Genomic DNA, 25,033 nt, shown 5'->3' on the forward strand with positions numbered 1-25,033 from the left:
TACGATACATACGCGTGCCCACAAATCCTTTGGACCACGCTGGCACGACCAAAAAGTCGCCGGAGCAACTCCGGCAATGAGCCCGGGCAACGGCGGGATTTGGCCACGATGGGAGTCGCAACTAGAGGGCGAGAGGAGCAGCGGGGGTTAGGGAGGAAAGAGAGAGGAGCTCACGGCGGTTGCTACGGTGGCCTCGGCGAGCTCGGGGAGGGGATGATGAGGTCGTGCGGCCGCCGACGATCTCGGGGCAAAGACGACGAAGATGGCGGGGTAGAGGACGAGGCAGGGCGTCCGGCGTCGTGCGAGCTGACAGAGAGACGCGGGAGATGGAGGCGGAGCCCGTGGACTGCTCGGAGAGGCGAGGGGAGCTCGGTGGCCACGGGGACAGTGGGCGGCGGCGACGGTGGTGCTCGGGCGCGAGAGGGAGAGAGGACCAGAGGAGGGGAGAGGCACGGGAGAGAGCTCGAGGGGGTCGGGGAGGTTGCGTGGCGTCGCGGGGAGGGTCCAGAGCGACGAGCGGGCAACCAGGCAGGGCGGAGGTGGCCGCACTGCGGTGCACGCACGTCGGGCACGCGCCCGTCCTTCTGGCAGAGGAGGAAGACGACAGGGAAGGAGGTGGTGGTGGGCTGGGCCGGCCACTTGGGCCGCCAGGTGGGCTGCAGAGGTAAGTCCAGGTAACTCTCTCTCTCTCTGTTTCTGTTTTTAATTTTGTTTTCTATTATTCTGTAGTCTTTAGGGATTTATTAAAAATACTTAGACACTTCCAAAAATCATGAAACTACTCATGATCACTGTTGGGAATATATCCTACAGTAAACATTTTAGTTCATGATTATTTGAGCATTTAAAATATTTAATAGCATTTAAATGCCCAAATGCAAATAGAGTATGATTTAATCCAGAGCCCAAATATGTCATGCAAAAATGTGCATCACCTCTGGTTACAGTTTCCAGCTTTTTTCCAAGAATGATGAACATTTTTTAAAGCCATTTGGATTTATTGGAAATATTTTGGTTGAACCTAGTGAATTACTTTAATGCTAGGGTTTAGGCAATCCCCATTTCAAGTTTCTTTCAAAGTTTAAAAATGATGCACACATGAAGTTACCCTAGTGCAATGCCAGAAGCTAGGGATGTGACAACTCACCCCCACTAAACAAGAATCTCGTCCCGAGATTCAAGCATAGGGTAAGATAAAGGGGAACACAACTAACACAACCTTCTCGATCCAAATTGCACTTGATAAGAACGTTGATTTGATCACCATCATTGTCTCGATGTCCTGCTCTGAGAATCCAACTAACATGACAAATGAGAGGAAAGGGAAATCTCTAGAAGGATCGATCTTATCGAAGATCGAACAACTTAGGATCAACTCATGGAGCGAGACGCTGAAACATCTCTCGAGCTGAGACACGGAGCATACGTCCAGAGGAATGGAGTGAAACACATGACAAAGGATCACTAGGTGGGCAACAATTCCACTTGTAAAAGGGTGGTGAACGGTTGCCAACGTAGCGAGGAGTTGAGTTTCCAAGACACCGAAACGAGACATCTTGGAGGAGGTGACCTGTAGAATCATCCCTTAAGTGGCAAAAAGAATTACTTTTGATCCAGAGATCAATAAAATTCTCTATACCGGCCTAGGGAAAATCTCAATCAATCGTTTGAAGAAGTTCGAAAGAATGACATACCCTGACTAGAATGGATGATGTGGACTACCTTGTTAAAGACAAAGCAATGGATGAATTTTGCTTATCACCGGAAATGGATGGGACCCATGGTAAGTCCACTCCTGAAGATGATCCTTATTCAGCAATTGAGAATGGAAGCCCATGGGAAACTGGCACGATGGCCATACAAGATGGAAACAAAATGCTAATGTTGGAAATGTTCCAACCATCATATCTGCCTGAGATTCAGATCTGGTTGATAACATGATATTTCAGACAACATGCCTGGAAAGAAGGGTTGCAACACAAATCGAAGAGATGACGTTGCAAGATTCTCAGGGAATGAACTATGATAGCAATTACTAAGCTCCTCTTCCTCCTCGCAAATGGAGCTTGCCTAGATGACCTCCGCGCAACCAGCACCGCCTCCCCGTAGGATGCAGCAAAGAGGGTCGGCCCCAACTTTTCCCAGTCGAGCTCCTCCTCCTCCACCCTAGCTCCCTCCTACCGACCTCTTCCTCCACCACCCAAACTCCCCCAACTGACCTCCTTCCCTGCTGTTGGAAATATGAGCAATTAACCAAATTATTTTATTAACAGAAATATTAGATAAAGCATGACTAATATAGCTGCGATAAAGCAAGTCATGCAATCTGACGGAGAGAAAGTAAATAGCATCTGCATATATGAACTTGAACTGAACACATCTAGGACAGACACTAGATCATGTTGCATATATGGAGTAGAACCTAACACATGTAGGGCAAGAACTAGTACGAGAAACTGTGGCAGGACATCTGACAGAAAGAAGAAGAACACATACGGGACAGCAGCAGTAGAAGCACTGGACTTGGGGTCGACATCCTCTCCAGCCATGTCGTTGCTGAGGTAGTCGACGTCGGGGAAGAAGTTGTCGTTGGGAAAGTAGTCGTCGGAGTCCGTGATGAAGAAGCCAGTAGTCGCACAGAGTGCTCCCCAAAAATCTTATCACCCTTCTCCCGTACAGGACTCAAAAGGTGCGGTCTCGGAGGCCTACTGTCCCGACGTGTGGTGCACGCCGCAAGCCAAGCACCTTTGGATGCCTGGTGTAGTGAATTCCATAATTTGCAGTACCTTTCAAATAATGCAAAACTCTCTCTAGAGCTTTCCAATGCACATCTCCTGGTTTTGAGACAAACGACTCAGTTTGCTAACAGCAAAAGAGATGTCAGGTCTTGTAGCACTTGCTAAGCACATAAGCGAGCCAATAATCTGAGAATATTTCAATTGATCTCTAGCAATTCTTCGATTATTTCGAAGTAACACACTCGCATCATATGGTGTTGGAGAGGGCTTGCAGTCACTATAACCAAAGCGACTCAAGATCTTTTCCACATAGTGAGATTGAAGCAATGTAATCCCACCATCATCGTCTCTCAACAACTTGATGTTCAGAATGACATCAGCCACTCCTAAATCCTTCATCTCAAAACAACGAGATAGGAAATCCTTGACCTCCTTAATAACATTCAGATTTGTTCCGAAAATCAGTATGTCATCAACATACAAGCACAGGATAACTCCCTCGCCCCCACCATGGCGATAGTACACACATTTGTCAGCTTCGTTCACAACAAAGCATGCAGCTGTTAAAGTTCTTTCAAACTTCTCATGCTACTGTTTGGGTGCTTGCTTAAGTCCGTACAAAGACTTCAACAACTTGCACACTTTCCCTTCTTGACCATCTAGTACAAACCCATCTGGTTGTTCCATATAAATTTCCTCGTCCAACTCTCCATTTAGGAAAGCAGTCTTAACATCCATTTGATGAACAAGAAGACCATGCGAGGCAGCTAGTGAAAGTAGAACTCGAATAGTGGTCAGTCGAGCCACAGGTGAGTAAGTATCAAAGAAGTCTTCACCTTCCTTTTGGGTATAACCCTTAGCCACGAGCCGAGCCTTGTACTTTTCAATAGTACCATCAGGCCTAAGCTTCTTCTTGAATACCCATTTGCATCCTATAGGTCTACACCCATAAGGACGATCAGTTATCTCCCAGGTTTCATTTGCCAAGATGGAATCCATCTCGCTACGAACTGCTTCCTTCCAGTAGTCAGCATCTTCAGATGCATAGGCCTCTGAAATAGAACTGGGAGTGTCATCTATGAGATACACAAGAAAATCATCACCAAAAGACTTTGCAGTCCTCTGTCTCTTGCTCCTAGTAGGAACTTCATTGTTCTCCTCTACAGGACTTTCAAAGTGTTCCATCAAAATGGCAGGTTCGGTAATTGTAACTGGTTCCTGATTCGATGAACTAGGCATCTCCTGATTAGATGAGGTAGCCATATCCTTCATGGGAAAGATATCTTCAAAGAAAGTTGCATCATTCGACTCCATGATCGTACTGACATGTATGTCAGGTACCTCAGATTTTACAACCAAGAATCTATAGCCCATGCTATGAAAAGCATATCCCAGGAAAACACAATCCACACTCTTTGGTCCAAGCTTACGCTTCTTTGGAATTGGAACATTGACTTTCGCCAAACAACCCCATGTTCGTAGATAAGAGAGTTTTAACCCTTTCTTCTCCCATTCCTCGAATGGAGTTATCTCTTTGTTCTTTGTGGGAACTCGGTTTAGGACATGACATGCAGTCAATATCGCCTCCCCCCACCATGCCTTGGAGAGACCCGAAGTGTCTAACATGGCGTTAACCAAATCTGTTAGAGTACGGTTCTTTCTTTCGTCCACCCATTTGACTGAGGTGAATAGGGAGGCATCCTCTCATGGATTATACCATGTTCCGCACAAAAAGCATCAAATTCATTGGAAAAATACTCTCCACCACGGTCGGACCTAAGCCTCTTGATTTTTCGATCAAGTTGGTTTTCCACTTCAGCTTTATAGATCTTGAAAAAGTTCAAAGCCTCATCCTTAGATTTTAGAATATACACACGGCAGTATCTAGTGGAGTCATCAATTAACGCCATGAAATATTTCTTTCCACCTTTTGTCAACACACCATTCATTTCACATAGATCTGAATGTATGAGCTCTAGTGGTGCAAGATTTCTTATTTCCGCAGTCGTGTGAGACTTACGAGGTTGCTTAGCTTGCACACACACTTGACACTTAGATCCCTTGACGGTGGTGAAACTAGGGATTAAGTTCAACTTCGCTAGTCGCGACATGCAACCAAAGTTAACATGACAAAGACGTGAATGCCACACATTGGATTCACTATTGTTGCAAATATGATTAACAACTTTATTGAAAACGTCTGATAAGGATAAACGAAACAAGCCTCCTGATTCATAGCCTTTACCAACAAAGGTTCCATACTTGGATATTAAAATTTATTCAACTCAAAGACAAGCTTGTAGCCATCTCTACACAGAAGAGATCCGCTAACAAGATTTTTATTGACGGAGGGGACATAATGCATGTTCTTCAGCCGCACGATCTTCCCCGAAGTAAACTTCAGATCGACCGTGCCAACACCACGAACAGAAGCACTTGAACCATTGCCCATCAGCACGGTTGAAGTCCCTGCGGTCTGATAAGACGAAAACATGGAAATATCACCGCATACATGCACATTAGCACCCGTGTCAATCAACCAGTTAGGAGAATGACATACTGAAAGAATAGTGGGAAATATACCATACCCAGCATCCTTCATGTCAGTGTCTCCAATGACAACATTAGCGGTCTTGCCGCCTTTCCCAGGATGACGCTTGTCATAGCGATTAGGGCAACTAGGAGCCCAATGATCAGGATCCCCACACACATGACAAGCACCTTTCTTCTTGCCATTCTTCTTCTTGAAGTTCGTGTGTTGCACAGCCTTGTTCTTCCCATCAAACTTGCCCTTGTTCTTGAACTTGTGGGGCTGGAAGTTCTGCTTCTGTACCACATTGGCACTAGATCCTCCCTCAATACCTCAAGCACGTGTGTCCTTTGCTCTCGCCTTTTCTTCCATATCAAGAGTGCCAATGAGATCCCGGACAGAAAACTCCTGCCTCTTATGCTTCAGCAAGGTAGCAAAGTTCCTCCATGAAGAAGGAAGCTTAGTGATGATACCTCCGGCAACAAACTTTTCCGATAGCATACAACTGAAGTGCTCAAGTTCTCTAGCAAATGACTGTATCTCATGAGCTTGCTCAACCACGGAGCGCTCTTCAGTCATCCTGTAATCATAGAATTGCTCCATGATGTACAGCTCAGTGCCAGCATCCGAGACCCCAAACTTGGCCTCGAGTGCATCCCACATATCTTTTCCATTATCAATGGACGCATACGCATCAACTATGTACTCACCAAGAACACTCAAGAGAGCAGCCTTAAACAGAGTATCCATTTTCTGAAAAGCTTGTGCCTGTTGAGCATCAAGCTCTCCTTCAGGTTTGCCGAGAGTGGCGTCATAGCAACTCATGGTTTGAAACCATAAAACTGCTCTCAGGCGCCACCTCTTATAGTGGATACCCTCAAACATAGGAGGTCTCATGGAAGCAGCAAAACCACTCGGGGTAAATTGCCTATAATAAGGTTTTTGGATTGTTGGAAATATGAGCAATTTACCAAATGATTTTATTAACAGAAATATTAGATAAAGCATGACTAATATAGCTGCGATAAAGCAAGTCTTGCAATCTGACGGAGAGAAAGTAAATAGCATCTGCATATATGAACTTGAACTGAACACATCTAGGACAGACACTAGATCATGTTGCATATATGGAGTAGAATCTAACACATGTAGGGCAAGAAGTAGTACGAGAAACTGTGGCAGGACATCTGACAGAAAGAAGAAGAACACATACGGGACAACAGCAGCAGAAGCACTGGACTTGGGGTCGACATCCTCTCCAGCCATGTCGTTGCTGAGGTAGTCGGCGTCAGGGAAGAAGTTGTCATTGGGAAAGTAGTAATTGGAGTCCGTGATGAAGAAGCCAGTAGTCGCGCAGAGCGCTCCCCAAAAACCTTATCACCCTTCTCCCGTACAGGACTCCAAAGGTGTGGTCTCGGAGGCCTACTATCCCGACGTGTGGTGCATGCCGCAAGCCGGGATGAGGAAGACAACAGCAGCTCAGAGATGGAATCGATGGCGAGGGAAGGAGTAGTTCTGTTGCGTCTCTCTGGGAGGAGCGACCTCCCTTTTATAGGCGCAAGAGAAGGAGGCGAGAGGGCAACGACGGGAGGCGAAACGAAGAGACAGAGAAGAAGCGAACAGCCAACAGCCGAAGGGCTGCACCGTTCGCATTCGAACTCCACTTTCGCAAAAATCTTTTCAGCTTTCGTGTGACCTTTCGTATACCCGTAGTGTGTGGAAAAAATTTAGATATCGGCTCGGCTCATTCCCGCAACCCGCGGAGGAGGAGCGCGCGTGGATATCCCACTTGTTCTCATGCTCGTACAAGTGGAGAAAGAACCTCCCTTATAAGGAGGTCCAACTCCCACTAAACTAGCAATGTGGGACTAAACTTTAGTAGTATCCCTTGCCTTGCATAAAATGGGCTAAGTGGGCCTCTAGGATTTATTAGGAATTTCTGAAATAGTTATTGGGCTGCCCAAAATAGACTAAATTCCAGCACCTGCTCCCCACCGGACATCCTCCCCCATGCCCCCACCCTCTATCCATGGATAGATCGAGGACTTGGCTACCAGGAATAGGTCTCCTCTAGTGGATCTGGTAGGTGGGAATGGTTAGGGGACAAAACAGAGGTTGATCAAGAGAAAATGGCGAAGAAAAGAGAGAGACAGAGAATGAGGAGTTAGGAGGAAGAAAATGACCGTGGTAGCCTTATCCCAAACTCTTCGGTCATCTCTTGGCGAAGACCACTCTTCGGCGTACACGCAGCCGAAGTTAATATCTTCAACCCACTGGCCATCGAAGATTACTCTTCAGCCCAGATCGGCATGTCTTTGGCCCACACAGGACCCAAATGCCCTCGTCGGCCTTACGTTGGACGAAGAGTTACTCTTCAGCTTATGTACGAATGAAGACCCACACTTCGGTCTAAGTGAGGCTGGCGGGGTCATATATTTGAAATTTCCAAATTAGGTCATACATTATCAGAATTTGTTAAAAATATTTTTTAATAAATTTAATAATATTTTCATTTTTTGTGAGAAAACTTCCGATCTATTCATCTTCAATCATGGCAGTACAATGAATACCAGAAAGTGCGCCGCTGTCATCACCCCTCCATCGCCGGAGTCGGGCACAACTTGTTGTAGTAGACAGTCGGGAAGTCGTCATGCTAAGGCCCCGTAGGACCAGCGCACCAGAACAGCAGCCGCTGCAGATGAAGAATAATGTATATCAGAAAGATCCAATCCAAAGACACGCGAACGTAGATGAACAACAACGAGATCCGAGCAAATCCACCAAAGATAGATACGCCGGAGACACACCTCCACATGCCCACCAACGGTGCTAGACGCACCGCCGAAACGGGGGCTAGACGGGGAGACCTTTATTCCATCTTCAGGGAGCCGCCGCCGTCTCGTCTTCCTGAGCAGGACACAAACCCTAGCAAAACTGAAAGAAACGACTAAAAACGGAGCCCTCCCACCGGCCCTTGCCGAGATCCACCGCCCCCCATGGCCCTAGGACCACCAGAGAGGAGGCGGACCTGCGGCGGCGGCGGCGGGAGGCAGAAACCCTAACTTTTTGTGGAGGAAGGAGGAGGCAATAATATTTTCATTTGATAGTCTCTACACTCCTCTATATACACCCAATACTCATTGTCAGGAAAATAAGCACGACAACTGACAACCAAATGTCATGCATTAAACGACCTTGTGATGCACTGTAGGCAACCAAACCAGATGCAAAATAATTTTTTTTCTTATATTTACTATTTTTTGAGACAACGAATTTTTTGAGACAATGAATGCTTATATTTACTGAGCCCTGAGCCGAACAACGAATGCAAATACAAACAGCCCAAGGCAAACAAACAAGCCCAAGGTGAGAAAAAAAGAGTGGCTGGTTTGCGCTATCCCGAGCCAGCCGACACAGTGTGTGTCGTTCTACTGGGCCGGGCTGAGACTGAGACGCGATAGAGTGCACCCCACCACACCCACCAGTCTCTCCGTTTCGTCGAAACTCGAAACCCTAAGCAAGAAATTCCCTTCCTCGAAATCGAAAAGAAAAGAGAACAGCGGCGGCGGTCGGCGGCGGGTGGCAGCGGAAAGACGAGCCGTCTCCTGAGATGGAAGGAGAGGCGGAGATGGAAGCGGAGGCGAGGGGAAAGAGTGTCGGAGAGGGCATCGAGCATGCCACGGGAACCCAGGGCAGGGAGCAAAAATAAAAGAAAAGAGGCGGCGGAAAGGTGAGGATCATGAGAGATCGGGTTCCTGAGATGGAAGGGAAGGTGAAGTGGAAGAGCGCCGAATCCAGGAAGGGCATCGAACATGCTGCGAGGAGGAAGCACGTGAAGTCATTATCGGAGATCAAGTCGGCGACGAAGAAGGTTGCGGCTGAGCTCTACCCCTTGCTTGATGTTCTTGGAAGGCACATCATGAGTCTGGAAGACGGGCCGGAGCAACGGTTTATGGAGGCCAGGGGCCACATGGATAAGATGTACAAGGAGGTGACGGAATGGTTGAACACGAAGGGGATCCAGACTAGGGCTGAGGTGATGGAATGGCTGGAGACGAGGAGGGTCCAGATTTAGGACTCAAGACAAGGTCGAGTCAGTAACGTACACGCAGGCCATGTGGATCTACTTCGTGAACCAATTCAGTTTGATCTTCCATGAGTTGGAGCAACTTCACGCCATGTTTGGTAAGATGTAACTACTTGGTTCCGTTTTGGAGTCCAAACCAATCTCCGAGCTGCTCAAGGAGTCGCGGGAAAACCTCAAAAGAATAAAGCTGGAGACCAAAAAAAATTGGATGAAATAGAGGAGGCCAGAGAGACGGACGAGGCACCACCGAGAATCTCCATGGAGGCTGTGAAGGGAACCATGGAGAGCGACGAGTTGCCAGAGAGGATTTCCACTTCAGAAGATACAAAATGAGAGATTGACGAAGCCAAGGAGATGGGAGAGGAAGGCGAGGTGAGGGATGAGGTGGCAAAGTTGGATATTGAGGAAGCTGAGGGGATGGAGGAGAAGATGCAGACTGGGCCGTTCTTTGATATGTACTGTGGCGGCTTGAAAGCGTGTTGGTCCTGGTTCTTCAGCAGTCCCTGCAAAGATACTAGTGAGTAAACATGCATCCATGCTACTCGTACTTATCTGCTCATTGTACATTAGGTTCCTTTTCTTCCTTTCTGCTGCATCTCTCAAACAAGCAGATTGATTCATTCTATTGAGGAAGGGATTTACCTTACTTTGTAGTGACCGAACGAATTATCTAAATCTTCCTTTTTTCGGTGGCTGCAGCGTCATTCAGTCCTATGCACTTCACACGCATTACACCGGGAAGCCCCTCTGATGATGCTGTCATTGCCAGCACCCTGCAGATTTTCTTTGTCAAAGTCGCAGAAATAAAAGAAGCTCTTGAGTTTAATTGGCCACTGCATGTGTACGGCATGGTTGCGGTCCGAGATACCATCGATCACATTCTCTTCCTCCGTGAAAGGCGTGATTGCCAAATACTGACTCAAAAGGTTTTATTTAATTTTATCCTAAAAAATTGCCCAGTTTCTCTTTACTTCCTTTTGCTTTCATCTTTTGTTGTTTTGTTGATTGTAGTTGTTGGGAAATGCAGGATCCTTGTTTGCAGTTGACTGGCCCGTCTCACGCAGTTGTTTCTATAGATCCTGTTGACTTTGAAATCAAGATGAAAGTGAAGGGCAGAAGCAGGTCAGAAGATAGAATGCTGATCCATCAGACCTTCAACTACAGTGCTAATGAGACCACTCTGTCGAATGACTTCTGCAAAATTATGTTACGGTGTGCGAAATTGGAAAATACAGTCCAAGGAACTATAGTGAGTGTCCGTGTTACTAATTGGAGGAAAAGGAAATGGCCTTTTAAACATGATGGTAGAGTTAGTTGCATTGCCAAGGGAACTTCTAAGCCCATTAAACCCGAGCAACCTGAAGAAGAGCTTGTACTTCAAGATCAAGTGATGGCTAACAGTTCAGATGGTTACATTGATCTGTCAAGGCATGTTGTTTCTGTAGAGTTAAATGGAAGGCTGGAAGTTATCATCAGTGCCGACAAATCACATGCCCGCAAATCATGTGGTCGTGTCTTCTTTCCAGCCCAGGAAAGCAAAGTAAGTCGGTGCACATGTAATCTTGGCTCCCATACGGTGGAGGTTACTGTTGCTTGGTCCTTGCTTATTAGAGACAAGCAGTATTTCTCGAGGGAGGGATGTGTTGATGGCCAGACGTTCGAGCATACTGTAAAGATCCGGGCGAGGAAGCATGTGGTGACAACATCGGAGACTCATTCAGCCACAAAGATAGTTCAGGCTAAGATCTACTCCTTACTCCATCTTTTCTCTGAGAACGCTGTGAATCTGAAACCCGAACCGAAACTGAGGATTAGCGACTATAGCATTAGTGAGATCCAAATCCACATGGATAACATGTACACCGACCTGACGAGTTTGCTCCAGATGATGGGCAAATTGCAGAACAGGGAGGTTCTGGGCAAAGAGCCAGTCACGGAAAAGATGGGTGTGAAGGGGATCCACATTAGGACCGAAGACAGTGGCGAATCAGCAACGAAGATGCAAGCATCGAGGACCTACTACAACTACGGATTGAATGCGATCTTCAGTGGGTTGGATCAGCTCTGCACCCAGTTGGATCAGATGGGACATCTTAGCAACAAATCCCCATCATTCTCCGAGCTGTTCAAGGAGCTGCTGCACGATGTGTCGCCGATGAGTTCCTCTTCCATGGAGACAAAATTGGAGACAGAGGAAGTCGAGGAGATGGGAGAGGATACCAACATGGACAAGGAGTAGACTGATGAGGAGTTCTTTGCTAGGTACCGCAGCGGCTGGGTATCGAATTGGTCTAGATTCCACGGTTCCTTCGCAGAGACGAGTGAGTAAACATCCAGTCATGCTACTTATGTGCTCATTGTTCGTTGCGTTTCTTCTTACCTACTGCATGTATCAAGCAAGCAGGCTCCTTCATTCTTTAGTAAGGGAAGCCGATTGAATTCTCTAAATAGTCTTCTTTTTTTATTGCTGCAGCGTCATTGAGTCCTATGCACTATACACACATTACACCGGGACAACGCCCATTGGCTGCTCTCATTGATAGCATTTTGCAAATCTACTCCCTCAAACTCGCAGAAATAGAAGATGGTTCTGGCTTGAAGTGGCCACTGGAAGTGTACGGCGTGGTTGCTGCAAGAGATAGCGTGGATCACAATCGCAACATTCTCTTCTCCCGTCGAAGGAGTAACTGCCAAATACTCACTCAAGAGGTCCTTATAGTATCTTCCTATTTTTTGTTTGTTGGTCCGCTGATTAGTTATGAATAAATGCATTTTGAAATACACATGTAGTTAAGAACACGTATCAAACAATTGCCCACTAAAGTGCTACCTTAGCAACACTGATTAATGAATGGTGAATGCATGATCCTTTTTTGCGCCTGACTGGCCCGTCTCGTGCAATTGTGAGTCGGGAACCTCTTAATGTGGAAATCGAGCTGAAAGTGAAGGGCGCAACCAAGTCTGAAGATAAACCATTGATGAGTTTTTTCTATTATTACAGCGGTAGTCATTGTGGGATATGTACTCTATATATCCCTCTCGAAGGAGACTTTTGCACAATGGCGTTAAGCTCAGAGGAAGTTTATGAATCAGTACAGGCAACTGCCGTGGGTATCCGTGTCTGTGTTCCTGAAGAGACGCCAAGTATTTTTAAAAATGGCGGCCGAGTTGTTTGCTCCTCTCTGCCTCGGAGAAGAGCCAAATTGCCTAATCCTGAACACAGGACCGGCCCCTCGTTTTGGCAAGTTGTGCTTCAAGATGGAGCAATGACAAGTTGTTCACAGGGTTACCTTGATCTGTCAAGGCATGTTGTCTCTGTAAAATTGTGTGGAACGCTTGAAGTTCTCATAGAGGCCAACTCGCGATCTGGGGCTATGGCTGCTCAGGTATCCATCCAGGCCAGAGATTGCAATATAACTCAGAATGAGTGTCAACTTGGCGACTCTAAGCTGGAGATCACTGTTGCTTGGTCCCGTCTTGTTTGGGACAAGCTGTGGATCACGAGGGGGGCAAATGAGGAACTTTGATGATGCCCAGGCAGACATGATAGCCGTCAGACTAACTCATTTAGTCAGTTTTTCCAGTACTGCGTCGATCTAAAAATATGCAACTATTTGTGTATCGTCGTATCATGTAATGTAATATCAGCAAATCTCTATATCAACTGATGTTACTAGGTATCTGATTATTTGTGTATCCGCCTGCTTTTCGTTTCTACTCCTATGTGCCAACGCTTGTTTCTGGCAGCAATGTTCTTACTAAAACGATTCATTCAGCAAATCTGCTAGAAGAATACCAATGCTCGATTCTGCTTAAGTTCTTTCTCAGATCCCTCAAGCGGCATGAGGCTGTTGCTTGTACTATCTTCTACTACCTTCGTGTTAGGGAACTAGATGTCTCTGTCGATTACAAGCCCGAATTACAGTAGCTAGTCGAGTCTCCATTCCGTATGCAATACGAGTTGCTTGCAATGATGGCCACGGCATCGGCCGTAGCAGCAGGCCCTGGTGGCTTGTGTGCGGCGAGACGTCCAAGTCATGCTTCCGGAACGGCTGCATCGAACTGACAACTTTGGTAGCAGGACAAACGAGGTCAACAACGAGCTCATGTGTGGCTACTGGGAGTAGCGATGTCATCGTGACCGGAGACGGGAACGAAGTGGCACCAACTTGGTTGGAGCATTTCATCGAACAGATAGAAGGCGTCATGCCGATGTAGATATGGGACACACTGCGGGGAACAACAAGGACCTCATGGGCCTTGTTGGTGGAGAAGGAGACGCTTGAGAGGACGGCAAGCTCGAGGGCGACGTCCGGAGTGGCCGCCATGAGTGTGTACTCATCCGGTCCTGCAATAGCGACGCCGCGGGTGCTATCGACGAAGGAATTGGGTGATAGAACTTGGATGTGGAACAGCGGGTTGATGCTGGCCATCACAGGAATGTGAGGGCGCCGAACTTGTCACTGAGGTCGATGACAGACTCATGGTAGACGGTGGTGACCTTGTCGACGTTGTTGGTGACGGCGAGCTGGTGCGAGCATTTCATTGAACAGGCGACATGCGCCATTGCGCTGCATGCGGGGAGCGCGTCGTGGACGACCTCGACAACCTCTTGGGCCTCGCCTGTGGAGTAAGAGACACTAGGGATGTGCAACGACGCGTCAGTTGTGCTCTCCGACGAGGTGGCGGGCGGTGGTGGATTTTGGACATGGGCGCCGAGTTTCTCGGCGAGGAACTGTATGGCGTTGGTGTAGGCGTCAAGGCTGGCGTCAAGCCGCTGGAGATACTCCTGGATGGACGGATCCATGGCTGATTCCCTCGGATGGTGGTGGTGAAAAAAATGTGGAAGAATTTGAGGAAGGGTGGTGCCTGGCTCTGAATACCAGATGTTAGGAAACTAGATGTCTCTCTCGATTACAAGCCCGAATTACAGTAGCTAGCCCTGATTACAAGCACGAACTAGGATACAGAAAGAGGGAAGCGAGAGGAAGAAGAAGAGAGCCACCGCCGCCGGGTTCGTGATCCTCCGCGGATTGTCGGCCCCAACTTTTCTCAGTCAAGCTCCTCCTCCACCCGAGCTACCCCTACAGACCTCTTCCTCCTCCACCCAAACTCCCCCCAACTGACCTCCTTCCATGCTCCCCACCAGACATCCTCCCCCATGCCTCCACCCTCTACCCATGGATAGATCGAGGACTTGGCTGTCGGGAATAGGTCTCATCTAGTGGATCTGGTAGGTGGCAATGGTTAGGGGACAAAATGGAGGTTGATCGAGAGAAAATGGCGAAGAGAAGGGAGAGATGGAGAATGACGAGTTAGGAGAAAGAAATGGCCGTGGTAGCCTTATCCTGAACTCTTCGGTCATGTGTTGGTGAAGATCACTCTTCGGTGTACGCGCATTCGAAGTTAATCTCTTCAGCCCACTAGCCACCGAAGATTACCCTTCGGCCCAGATCGGCATGTCTTCGGCCCACACAGGACCGATATGCCCTCTTGGACCTAAGCGAGGCTGGCAGGGCATATATTTGAAATTTCCAAATTAGGTCATACATTATCAGAATTTGTTAAACAATATTTTAAATAAATTTAATATAGTAATATTTTCATCTGATAGTCTCTCCTTTATACACACCCAATACTCATTGTTAGGAAAACAAGCACCACAACTCACAACCAAATGTCATGCATTAAACGACCTCGTGATGCAATGTAGGCAACCAAACTAGTTGCAATTTTTTTTCTTATATTTAAAGGGCCGGGCTGAGCCTAACAAGCGAATGCAAATACAAATAGCACAAGGCAAACAACAATCCCAAAGTGAGAAAAAAGAGAGGAGCTGGTTTGCTCGCTCCCTCTTGAAGCACGCGGCAGCAGTGTGGACTGGCTGGAAGTGTATGTATATAGTGCACCCCCCACACCCACCGGTCTCTCCGTTTCGTCGAAACCCTAAGCAAGACATTCCCCTCCTCGAAATCGAAAAGAGAAGAGAACAGCGGCGGCGGGTGGCGGCGGAAAGACGAGGAGCAGAGAGCCGTGTCCTGAGATGGAAGGAGAGGCGGAGATGGAAGGGGAGGCGAGGGGAAAGAGAGGCGGCGGAAAGGTGAGGATCATCGAGGCACCACCCAGGATCTCCATGGAGGCTGTGAATGGAGCCATGGGGAGCGACGAGTTGCCGGAGAGGATTTCCACTTCAGGAGATACAGAATTAGAGATTGAGCAAGCCAAGGAGATGGGAGAGGAAGCCGAGGAGAGGGATGAGGTGGCAAAATTGGAGATTGAGGAAGCTGAGGGGATGGAGGAGAAGATGCAGACTGGGATGTTCTTTACTATCTACTGTCGCGCCTTGGAATCGAATTTGTCCAGGTTGTTTAGCAGTCCCTGCAAAGATGCGAGTGAGTAAACATGTTCTCTGCTCATTGTACCTTAGTTGTTTTTCTTCCTTCCTGTTGCATGTCTCAAGGAAGCAAATTACTTCATTCTGTTGAGGAAGGGATTTACTTCACTTGTGGTGGCCGAATGAATTATCTGAATCTTATTTTCGATGACTGCAGCTTCATTGAGTCCTATGCACTTCACACACAGTACAACGGACCGCACCTCTTATGCTGAATTCGCCACCAGCACTCTGCAAATATACTCCATTAAAGTCGCAGAAATAAAGGGCACTCCTGAGTTGAAGTGGCCACTGCGTGTGTATGGCATGGTTGCTGCCCGAGATACCGTGGATCACAATCGCAACATTCTCTTCTTGCGTCAAAGGAATGACTGCCAGATACTCACTCCAGAGGTCTGTATCGTATTTTTCTGTTTTATGTTTCTGGTCCGTTGATTTGTTATGAACAGATGCATTTAGAAATAAGCATGTAGTTAAGTTGGCAGCTAAACTGCTAGCTTAGCAAAACTGTTGCACTCACTCAAAAGGTTGTACTTAATTTTCTCCTGAAAAACTTCCGTGCAGTTTCTCTTTTTTCTTGCATCTCTGTTTTGTTAACTATGATTATAATTGACAAATGCAGAATCCTTTTTTGCAATTGACTGGCCCGTCTCGTGCAATTGCGGCTATAGATCCTGTTGACTTTGACATTAAACTCAAAGTAAAGGGCAGGATGAAGTCAAAAGATAGAGTGCTCATGCATCAGACCTCCAAGTACAGCTGTAATGAGGCCATTCTGTTGGATGACTCCTGCAGAATTGTGTTACGGTGTGCGAAACTGGAGAAGACAGTGCAAGCAACTATAGTCGGTGTCCGTGTTATTAATTGGAGAAAGAAGAAATGTCCTTTTAGACATGGTGGTCTAGTCATTGCCAAGGCACATTCTAAGCCCGTTAAACCTCAGAATGAGGTCCTGCTACAAGATCAAGTGATGGATAACATTTCAGATGGTTACTTTCAAGGTGAAGTTAGTTGTGTTGGCGACAGATCTTCGGCGCTGAAACATGAAGATGAGGTTGTGCTTCAAGGTCAAGTGACAGCTAACAATTGGGATGGCTGTCTTGATCTGTCAAGGCATGTTGTTTCCGTAGAGTTAGATGGAAAGCTCGAAGTCATCATCCGTGCCCTGTCTTCAAATGGTTTTGTTACTAAACATTGCCATGTCTTCTTCCCAGCCCAGGAAAGCAAAATAAGTCGGGGCATATGTGATCTTGCCTCCTATAAGGTGGAAGTCGCTGTTGCTTGGTCCCTTCTTGTTCGAGACAAGCAGTTTATCTCGAGGGAGGGATGTATGGATGATGACTAGGCGTGAACATTATATAAATTAAATACAGTTAGCCATTTAAAGCTGTCAGCTCTATCCATTGTCTTAATGGCTTTATATCTAATGCTATGTTAAACTATTAGTGTATTGGCTGTCAGTGATTTTACTTAAATTGTCTACTACACCCTTCGTTTTTAAATATAAGAGTTTTGGCATTCTAATTTATACTGCCTAAATGTCTTACATTTATGAACGGAGGTAATGTTTTGTATTGACTGCAAAATGTAGGTTTGACTCTTTTTTTTAGCCACTCTGTTTTTACTCCTGAATACTACATGGGTGGTAAGCTGGAGATTGGTTAGTATTATACCCATCTGATCTGTGAAATATTTGTTTGGCGTGAGATTGATTAGTTTATACCCGTAATGCCTAATTGACATCCGTGGCTACGAATCAGTCTGGTCGTGATTTAAAGTCAGCTCCTATGTGATAGTAGTCTGTTTGAGGTTTTGTTGTGTCGAAGCAAGAACAGTTCTCATCCCAAGTCACTCCCATCTACCTTACGAAGCATTTTTGGATTACACGGCACTAGCCAGTGAGGACCTCTGCAGAATGGTGTTGCTGCCTCCCAGCATACCATCAACGAGATCAATTGCCGATATCAAACAGACAATGACAAGTCAGTCTCCGTCCCTAGTGGATGCTTCAACCCTGTGAGGCTTTGCTTTCCCCGAGGCCACTTGAAGAGAAAATTACATGTATCGTCCTTGAACTCGCTGGTGCGTAACAGAAAGGTCCCAATTGAGAATCACTCCAATATGGTCCTTATACTTGCAAATACATAAAATAATGCAGTCCTGCGTAAGCTAGGGATGTGTTTGGTAGACTGCATGAGCCCAACCAGGACCACACGGTGCAAAAATATCATGTTTGGTTGTCTGGTCTGCATCAGTCTTTTTTGCCCGCATGATGTTTAAAGCACTCCCGGGCGAGTGAAGTCTGAAATAAACCCTGTCGTTGTAGAGCTTGACGTAAATAAACCCTCACCTCTAAATCCCTGAAGTTGGTACCCTATACTCTTTAATCCCGATCTAAATAAACCTTATGGCGGTTTTATGAGTGGATTTGATGATGTGGCAACTAAAGGCCAGGATTGCTGACTTTGACCATAACAATTTTCTTTGCCGAGTTGTATTGCTGCCAGATCGCTGCGTTTGTCAATGGGCTCGAGCCACAGACCATCTCCTCCTGCCATGGTGCGAAGCCGGCGCCTGAGCCCATCTGGTCGCTGCACGTGTCTGGCACGGACAGCTCCTGCGTTGCCTGCGAGAAGCCGGCGAAGGTCAGCGAGGAGGAGCGGACGGTGTCTTGCTCGTTGTCCACTTTCTGCTTCTCGAGCACCCTGCAGAGCACCGAGTCCTCCTGCATAATTGAAGTGCCGTGCCATGCATCCAGATTAGGAACACCGATCGATGCAATTGCAAAGAGGAGCTAACCTGGCCGTGAGCTTCGCCTGTCTACGCGCACCCAAAGCATGATTAGCAGTGTGAGTCAGTGAAAATACATACAGTATATACCGCGTACACATGCATGCATAAGCTAGCCTTCAGATCAGGCCTCATAACGTAAGTAGCCTTCAGCACATCACACACAAAATACGTTAACTATGTCGGTTCGTACAATTTCCAGCACACAACCCATCCATCCCAGCCATTTCCACTGCCACCATCTAGTTCCCCGTTTGGATAGGCATATAAGGTTGAAAATGGCCGGGATTGAAAAGAACAGGGTATAAACTTCAGGGATTTAGAGGTGAGGGTTCATTTGCGTCGAGCTCTACAACTACGAGGTTTATTTTAGACTTCACTCCTCCCGGGCCAGGCTGAGTGGAAACGGCCATTTTTCGGACCCAGGTTTGGAGAGTCACGTGTGACTTGCCTGCACGCTTGAGGAAGCGCGGGAGACGATGGACATCTCGAACACGTCATTGCCCAAACCCCATTTGGTTCTCTCTCTCACCGCCCCCTCGTCTCCGATGGCCGCTCCACCACCGTGCCACCCCAATCCCATTCGCGCTGACCCTGAGAACCACAATCACTAGCTCGACAGCCTGACGGCAGACGACATTAACCATGGTCAGTTGTTGGCGGCTCAAGTCACCGTCCCCTCTCTGCAAGAGGCCACGGTCCGCGGCCATCGACCCTCTACGAAACTTCGCTCTTGTGTCCACAGCGGCTGCCGATGTTCTTCATTTGCAGTGGTGGTGACGTGGATGGGTGTTGTGGGTGCTGACACCTCGGATGTGGTGGGGGCGGTGATTTTCACTCATGTCCGAGGGTTTTCTAACATCACCCCGGCTGGTACGTCAATTGTGGCGGCCTAGACCTCTAATGTGATGGTGGTGACGAGGGCCGCGTCAATGGCAGGATCACTGGATTCGGTTGCAAGCACATCCACCTTTGCCGGTCCTTTGTTACTGCCAGGGTTTGGTGCAGCCTGCTACACCTCCACCTCCGACGCGGTTTGCTTCACCTCCACCCATGGTGGCACCCCAGACGAACGTAGTACGTAAATCTTCTTGTCTACCAGTTCAAGTTTTGGGGTGGTTAGGGTTTTGTTCGGGCAGTTGCTTCGATTTGAAACGACTCGATTCGCGTCGAATCGATTTGAACCATGATATGCTCTTATAATTTTCTCATGATATGTGCTTATAATGTGCCCGCGACAATGCTATGATTACATGTTCTTGCGGTGTATGATAAGTACGGCTGTTGACCTAGAAATGTGTTCATGCTACATATGATTATAAGGAATCCTATGGTTAGAGTAGGAATGGTATGCCTGCTATGTTTGTATGACCACTGATCAAGGCAATGGCATGGCCATGATCAATGCACAAATCATGTCACTGGGCATTGCTCTGGTTAGTGCTTAGTTGTGCAGTGCAACGGTGTTACTCACTCTTGTCTTCTGAACTGACAAGGTGAGAAAGAACGAGTGAGATCAAATCGATGGTGGGGTCAAAGTCATGGAAGGCGCGGAGGACTCCAAAGAATTAGTTGTGCTAGCAACGATCATCTTGTCAGGGAGGAGGGGGCAACGAAGCCTCTGCATAAGACTGCCGGCCCGTCGAGGATTAGGCATGAGCTGGCAGAATTGGTGCCACACAGGTTCTACATGCAGATATGGGACACTAAAGATTTAGCCATGCTCATCATCCCCAGGGCTTTCCAGCCGGTGATGCCAAGGTGGATATACATCTACCTTCTACAAGTTGTCAAGCTCTCTATCAACAAGCGGCGCCAGTACTTCGTGCAGATCTAGGAACTCAATGGCGAGCTCGTGCTGGTGCAGGATGACAGTTGATTCCAACAGATCTCGGGTAGGGGCCCCTGAGTTAGTAGCCTAGATGCAATGGTAACAAGGACACGAGGTTTACCTAGGTTCAGGCTCTTCGAAGAGATAAAACCCTATGCCTTGCTTATGTTGTATTGATTTGGATGGAGTACAAAGTACAGATTGGTATACCACGAGATTGTTGTGTCGTCTATCAACCCTACCCATTAGTTTATATAGGTCCGGAGGGGGGGGGTCTAGGGTTACAATTAGGTCGGCTATTGTCGGTGTCTCACTACTACAGGATACTGCTAACGCGACACTACGATCAGAGACCCTTTGCCGAAACTGTGTGCGATGCAATAATCGCAAATAGTGGTGTAAAAAACCCGTCAAAAAAGGTGCAAAACTTTTGCGATGACGGAGCCATCAAACACGGTTCATATTTTAGTTGCGTGTGTGATGCAGGGCACATGGTTAATCGATTCCAACTGTTTGTAATGAGGCAGAACAATAGAAATGGGCAGCCATATCAATGTGTGTGCGATGCAGGACACACAGTTAATCCATTCGAATTCTTTGCGATGAGGTAGAACAACAGAAACGGACAACCATATCAATGTGTGTGATATACGGCATACGGTTCACTGGGACGAACTGTTCTCGATTAGGGAACACAACATAAATGATTCAACTTAACAAGATGTGTGTGATATGCGGCATACAGTTCACATGGATGAACTGTTTGCGATAAGCCAAAAGAACACAAACGCATCGTGTAAACAAGATGTGTGTGATACGTGGCAAACAGCCGACTCAGATGAACTGTTTGCGATGAAAAATTACAACACAAACAGTCAATGCAGTTACTTTGTGTGTGATTCTTTGTGTACAAAAAACTTTAAAAAAATGCAAACTAGTTGCTTGCGGTGGCTAGGAGTATCGCACACGATGCGTCTGCGAGTACTCGTGTGCGATGATTAGTATGGTACACATACGTTTCCTTATGTTAACATGTGTGTGAATTTGCAATATGATAGTTAATATCCAAATGCCTTCTGGACATCGGGCACACACTTAAACTCAATGAATTGTGTACGATACTAATACTTTCCATGAAAATTTATGAACTTGAGTAACAACATTTGAGTAACACATATATAGCGGTTACACTATTCGACAAAAGGAGGATCTTCGTAACACGGTTTTGACAACCATATGGTCCATATCTACATAATTAACATAGTAACAACTATCACATTTTAAGAGGCTAAGGGCCAACAACCATATGGTCCATATCTACATACTTAACATATATAGTAACAACTATCACATTTTAAGAGGCTTAGGGCCAACAACCACAACTATCCACTGGAAGCAGCTTGATCATGGCGACTCGGCATCTCGTCAATGAAAAGTAAGATCCCTCATGTGCCTTGGTAGAGCATGAGTAGAACATTGTCTCCAATTTTCCAATATGGATGCATTGCCACGAGAAGCGAGAACTTGTTAATTTGAATGGTTCAATTTCTGCGGGAAATGCAGTACCTTACAATCACTTTGGCATTATTAGCAGGCACACGTGTAATTCAACCACGCCGGGAAATCGATCCAGGAATTGCTACATGGGCAATTTCTATTGACATGTAGAATAAAAACCAATTGTAACATATCGTTGAAGATATATATAGTTTATGAGCATCAACATTAGAATAAGACTTTTTACCAGCGTTTTGTGCACACAATTGGTCTTGTTCAGTGTGTGCACCATAGGTCTAATTAATTCCATCCAAAATCCAGCATTCACACGCTGTGCTATCTCTGTCATATTATCAACAAAGTTTATGACATGCTTCAAGTCCTTCCAGTGAAATTTGGTACGCTTAGTAACATACAGATCGTTCACTATGCATCCAACATATCCTGCTTGAAAGGTGGAAAAGTATTATTTATTCAGAACATGGCAAAAGAATATATAGTGCGCATAAATTGGTAAACATAATTTGTTACTGCCTAGGAACGGAGTCAGAATATGATATCACAATTGGTTGCTTAAGTGATCAATTAGTCAGAACAAATACCTTGATTTTGCTAAGTAATATGACAACATGGAGAAAGTTGAAAGGACACTAACCTCGATCAGACTTTGATCGGCTGATGACATTGGGAAAGTAAACATCCATGTTTATTAGACCAGGTTGTGGTGCATGCACTAGAATTTTATCGCCAGCTTTCAGTTCATAACACTTAGACATTTTTCTCCAAAGGTCCACATTAAAATAGAAGTGACCATCTTTATCAAGTTTTATGCTAACCGTCATTGTAAATCCATGCTGCGTTGTCAATATGATATCATGCGAGTCATCAACAAAGTAAAGCCCAAGATTTCCTTCTACTCATGTTCTTGCAAAGCAAGGGATGTACTGCTTGAAATGAAAATTAAGATCGTAAATCAGATATATTGAAATAACAGAGTAAGATGCAAATATGGGAGTAACTGGTAGAATAGATCAATATATAGATGAAAGTAAAGTACAAAAATATAGAATTAAAAATAGATAATGTAACAAATATTTGATGCAAATATATAGATAATGTAGCAACAGACGGTATATATTCACAAATTTAGGCCATGCCGACCGTGGTAGGTCGAGATTGAACATACCGAGCGCTCCCTGAAGTCATCTGGAATGGTGAGATAGAATTTCGTTTCCGACTGGCCACGACCACAGTTGCCCGATTTGTGCTCGCACTATGGACACATGAATGAACACCCATGAATCAGCTAGAACAAAAATGATTCCACGATGATTTCCGCCGGTTGATTGACAACGACGGACGGACTGCGATAAGAGATGAGTGAAATATTTCTCTAAGTTGATTACCTTCTCCATGAGAAAAATCCCCGGCCCAATCCCGCAGAAAACCCTAGTTGACTAGAGTCTAGAATGTCGGTGCAGATAGGCGGCGGGACGCGGTAGGGGCGAAATCCCGTTAAGTTTGGAGGGCGACCTACGCCCGCCGCCAACAGCCGTCGAGCTTAGGGTGCAGAGTTGCGGAGGAGTCCGCGGCGAGTGAGTGGGGACGAAGTGGGCGAGGGTTTTCTTTTTCCCTTTTGCATGTGTGAGTGAACACACACAGTTCGCAGAGGCGGCGGAGACGAATCATGTGCGATAGTAAATCACCGAGATTGAATGAGAATCCAAATTTCCTTTGTCCTTCATCCATGAGTTTTTTTTTCTACGATGAACATAAACCCTGCTAATCACCATGTTCAAATTTGACACTTTTCCGGGTTCATTTACAATATTTAGGGGATTATGTGCATTTTGTAGGCATTAATGCACATAATTCAAATTCAAACAATTGGTGCTTGAAAAGGTGCACAAGAACAGTCTGGAAAAACCATACTCGTGGTATTTAGTAATTTCTAAAGCCTTTTACAAGGAATGGGTAGAGATTTCAATGGAATGCGTGGCAATAGTCAACCACAAACGCGTCATTTACTGGGTTATCAACTGTAGAACAATGAAATACGTGCTTGAAAAACATGATGCCTGGCATGGTGCCATGGTATGGCCTCACAGTGCCCTGGTTAAAAGCTGAGAAGGTTTGACTTATGTCGTCATGCACGCCCTTCATAAATCAAACCATCCCCGAGGAAGTTCAATGCTTTCGAGAGGGAAATCACCAAGATTGAAGGGGAATCCAAATTTCTATCCTAGTTTGTCATTAAGTTTTTTTCCAATGATCAACATACCGCCTCAAATGCAACATGTTCAAATTTGACATTTTTCCGAACTCATTTACCATATCTAGGGGATCATGTGCATTTTCTAGGCATTAATTATGCACATAATTCAAATAAGAACAATCAGTGCATGAAAAGGTGCACAAGAACGGTGGAAAACCATGCTCGTGCTATTTAGTACATTCTCATGCCTTTCACAAGGAATGGGCAGATATTTCAAGGAAATGTGTGACAATAGTCAACTATAAACGCATCGTTTACTGGGTTAACAACTATATAAAAATGAAATACTGTTGGGGAACGTAGTATTTCAAAAAAATCCTACGATCACGCAAGATCTATCTAGGAGAAGCATAGCAACGAGCGGGGAGAGTGTGTCCACGTACCCTCGTAGACCGAAAGGGGAAGCGTTTAGTAATGCGGTTGATGTTGTCGAACGTCTTCGCCATCCAACCGATCAAGTACCGAACGCACGACACCTCTGCGATCTGCACATGTTCAGCTCGGTGGCGTCCCTCGAACTCTAGATCCAGCTGAGGCCGAGGGAGAGTTTCGCCAGCATGATAGCGTGGTGACGGTGATGATGAAGTTACCGACTAGGGCTTCGCCTAAGCACTACGACAATATGACCGAGGTGGAAAACTGTGGAGGGGGGCACCGCACACGGCTAAAGATAAACTTGTGCGTCTATGGGTTGCCCCTCCCCCGTATATAAAGGAGGGGAGGAGGAGACCGGCTGGGGCGCTCCAAGGGGGGAGGAATCCTACTCTAGTAGGAGTAGTTTCCTCCTTTCCTAGTCCAAGTAGGAGAAAGGGGGGAGGAGGAGGAGGAGAGAAGGAAAGAGGGGGGCGCCGCCCCTTCCCCTTGTCAATTCAGATTGGGGCAAGGGGGGGG

The 25,033-nt window shown here is 46.3% G+C and overlaps 3 protein-coding genes across 3 annotated transcripts; all 3 read left to right on the forward strand.

Moving 5' to 3' along the window:
• Window positions 1–8,823: 8,823 nt before the first annotated feature.
• Window positions 8,824–11,495, forward strand: LOC125537637 (the record flags this gene model as incomplete). Its single annotated transcript, XM_048700963.1, has 3 exons — window positions 8,824–9,872; window positions 10,055–10,281; window positions 10,383–11,495. Coding segments are annotated over exons 1-3 (1,503 nt in total), but the record flags the coding sequence as incomplete, so codon positions are not given.
• Window positions 11,496–12,213: 718 nt separating this feature from the next.
• On the forward strand, window positions 12,214–12,923 carry LOC125537638. The gene has a single exon (XM_048700964.1). The coding sequence runs from the start codon at window positions 12,214–12,216 to the stop codon at window positions 12,880–12,882; it is 669 nt and encodes a 222-aa protein (XP_048556921.1). The 3' UTR covers window positions 12,883–12,923.
• Window positions 12,924–15,274: 2,351 nt separating this feature from the next.
• On the forward strand, window positions 15,275–17,199 carry LOC125539397. The gene is made up of 3 exons (XM_048702840.1): window positions 15,275–15,747; window positions 15,907–16,142; window positions 16,372–17,199. Exons 1-3 carry the CDS (start codon window positions 15,399–15,401, stop codon window positions 17,092–17,094), a joined length of 1,308 nt encoding a protein of 435 aa, XP_048558797.1. The 5' UTR covers window positions 15,275–15,398; the 3' UTR covers window positions 17,095–17,199.
• The last annotated feature ends 7,834 nt before the right edge of the window (window positions 17,200–25,033 follow it).

Source organism: Triticum urartu, chromosome 2 (assembly GCF_003073215.2).
Source record: "Triticum urartu cultivar G1812 chromosome 2, Tu2.1, whole genome shotgun sequence".
In the NCBI taxonomy this organism is placed as follows: Eukaryota; Viridiplantae; Streptophyta; class Magnoliopsida; order Poales; family Poaceae; genus Triticum; species Triticum urartu.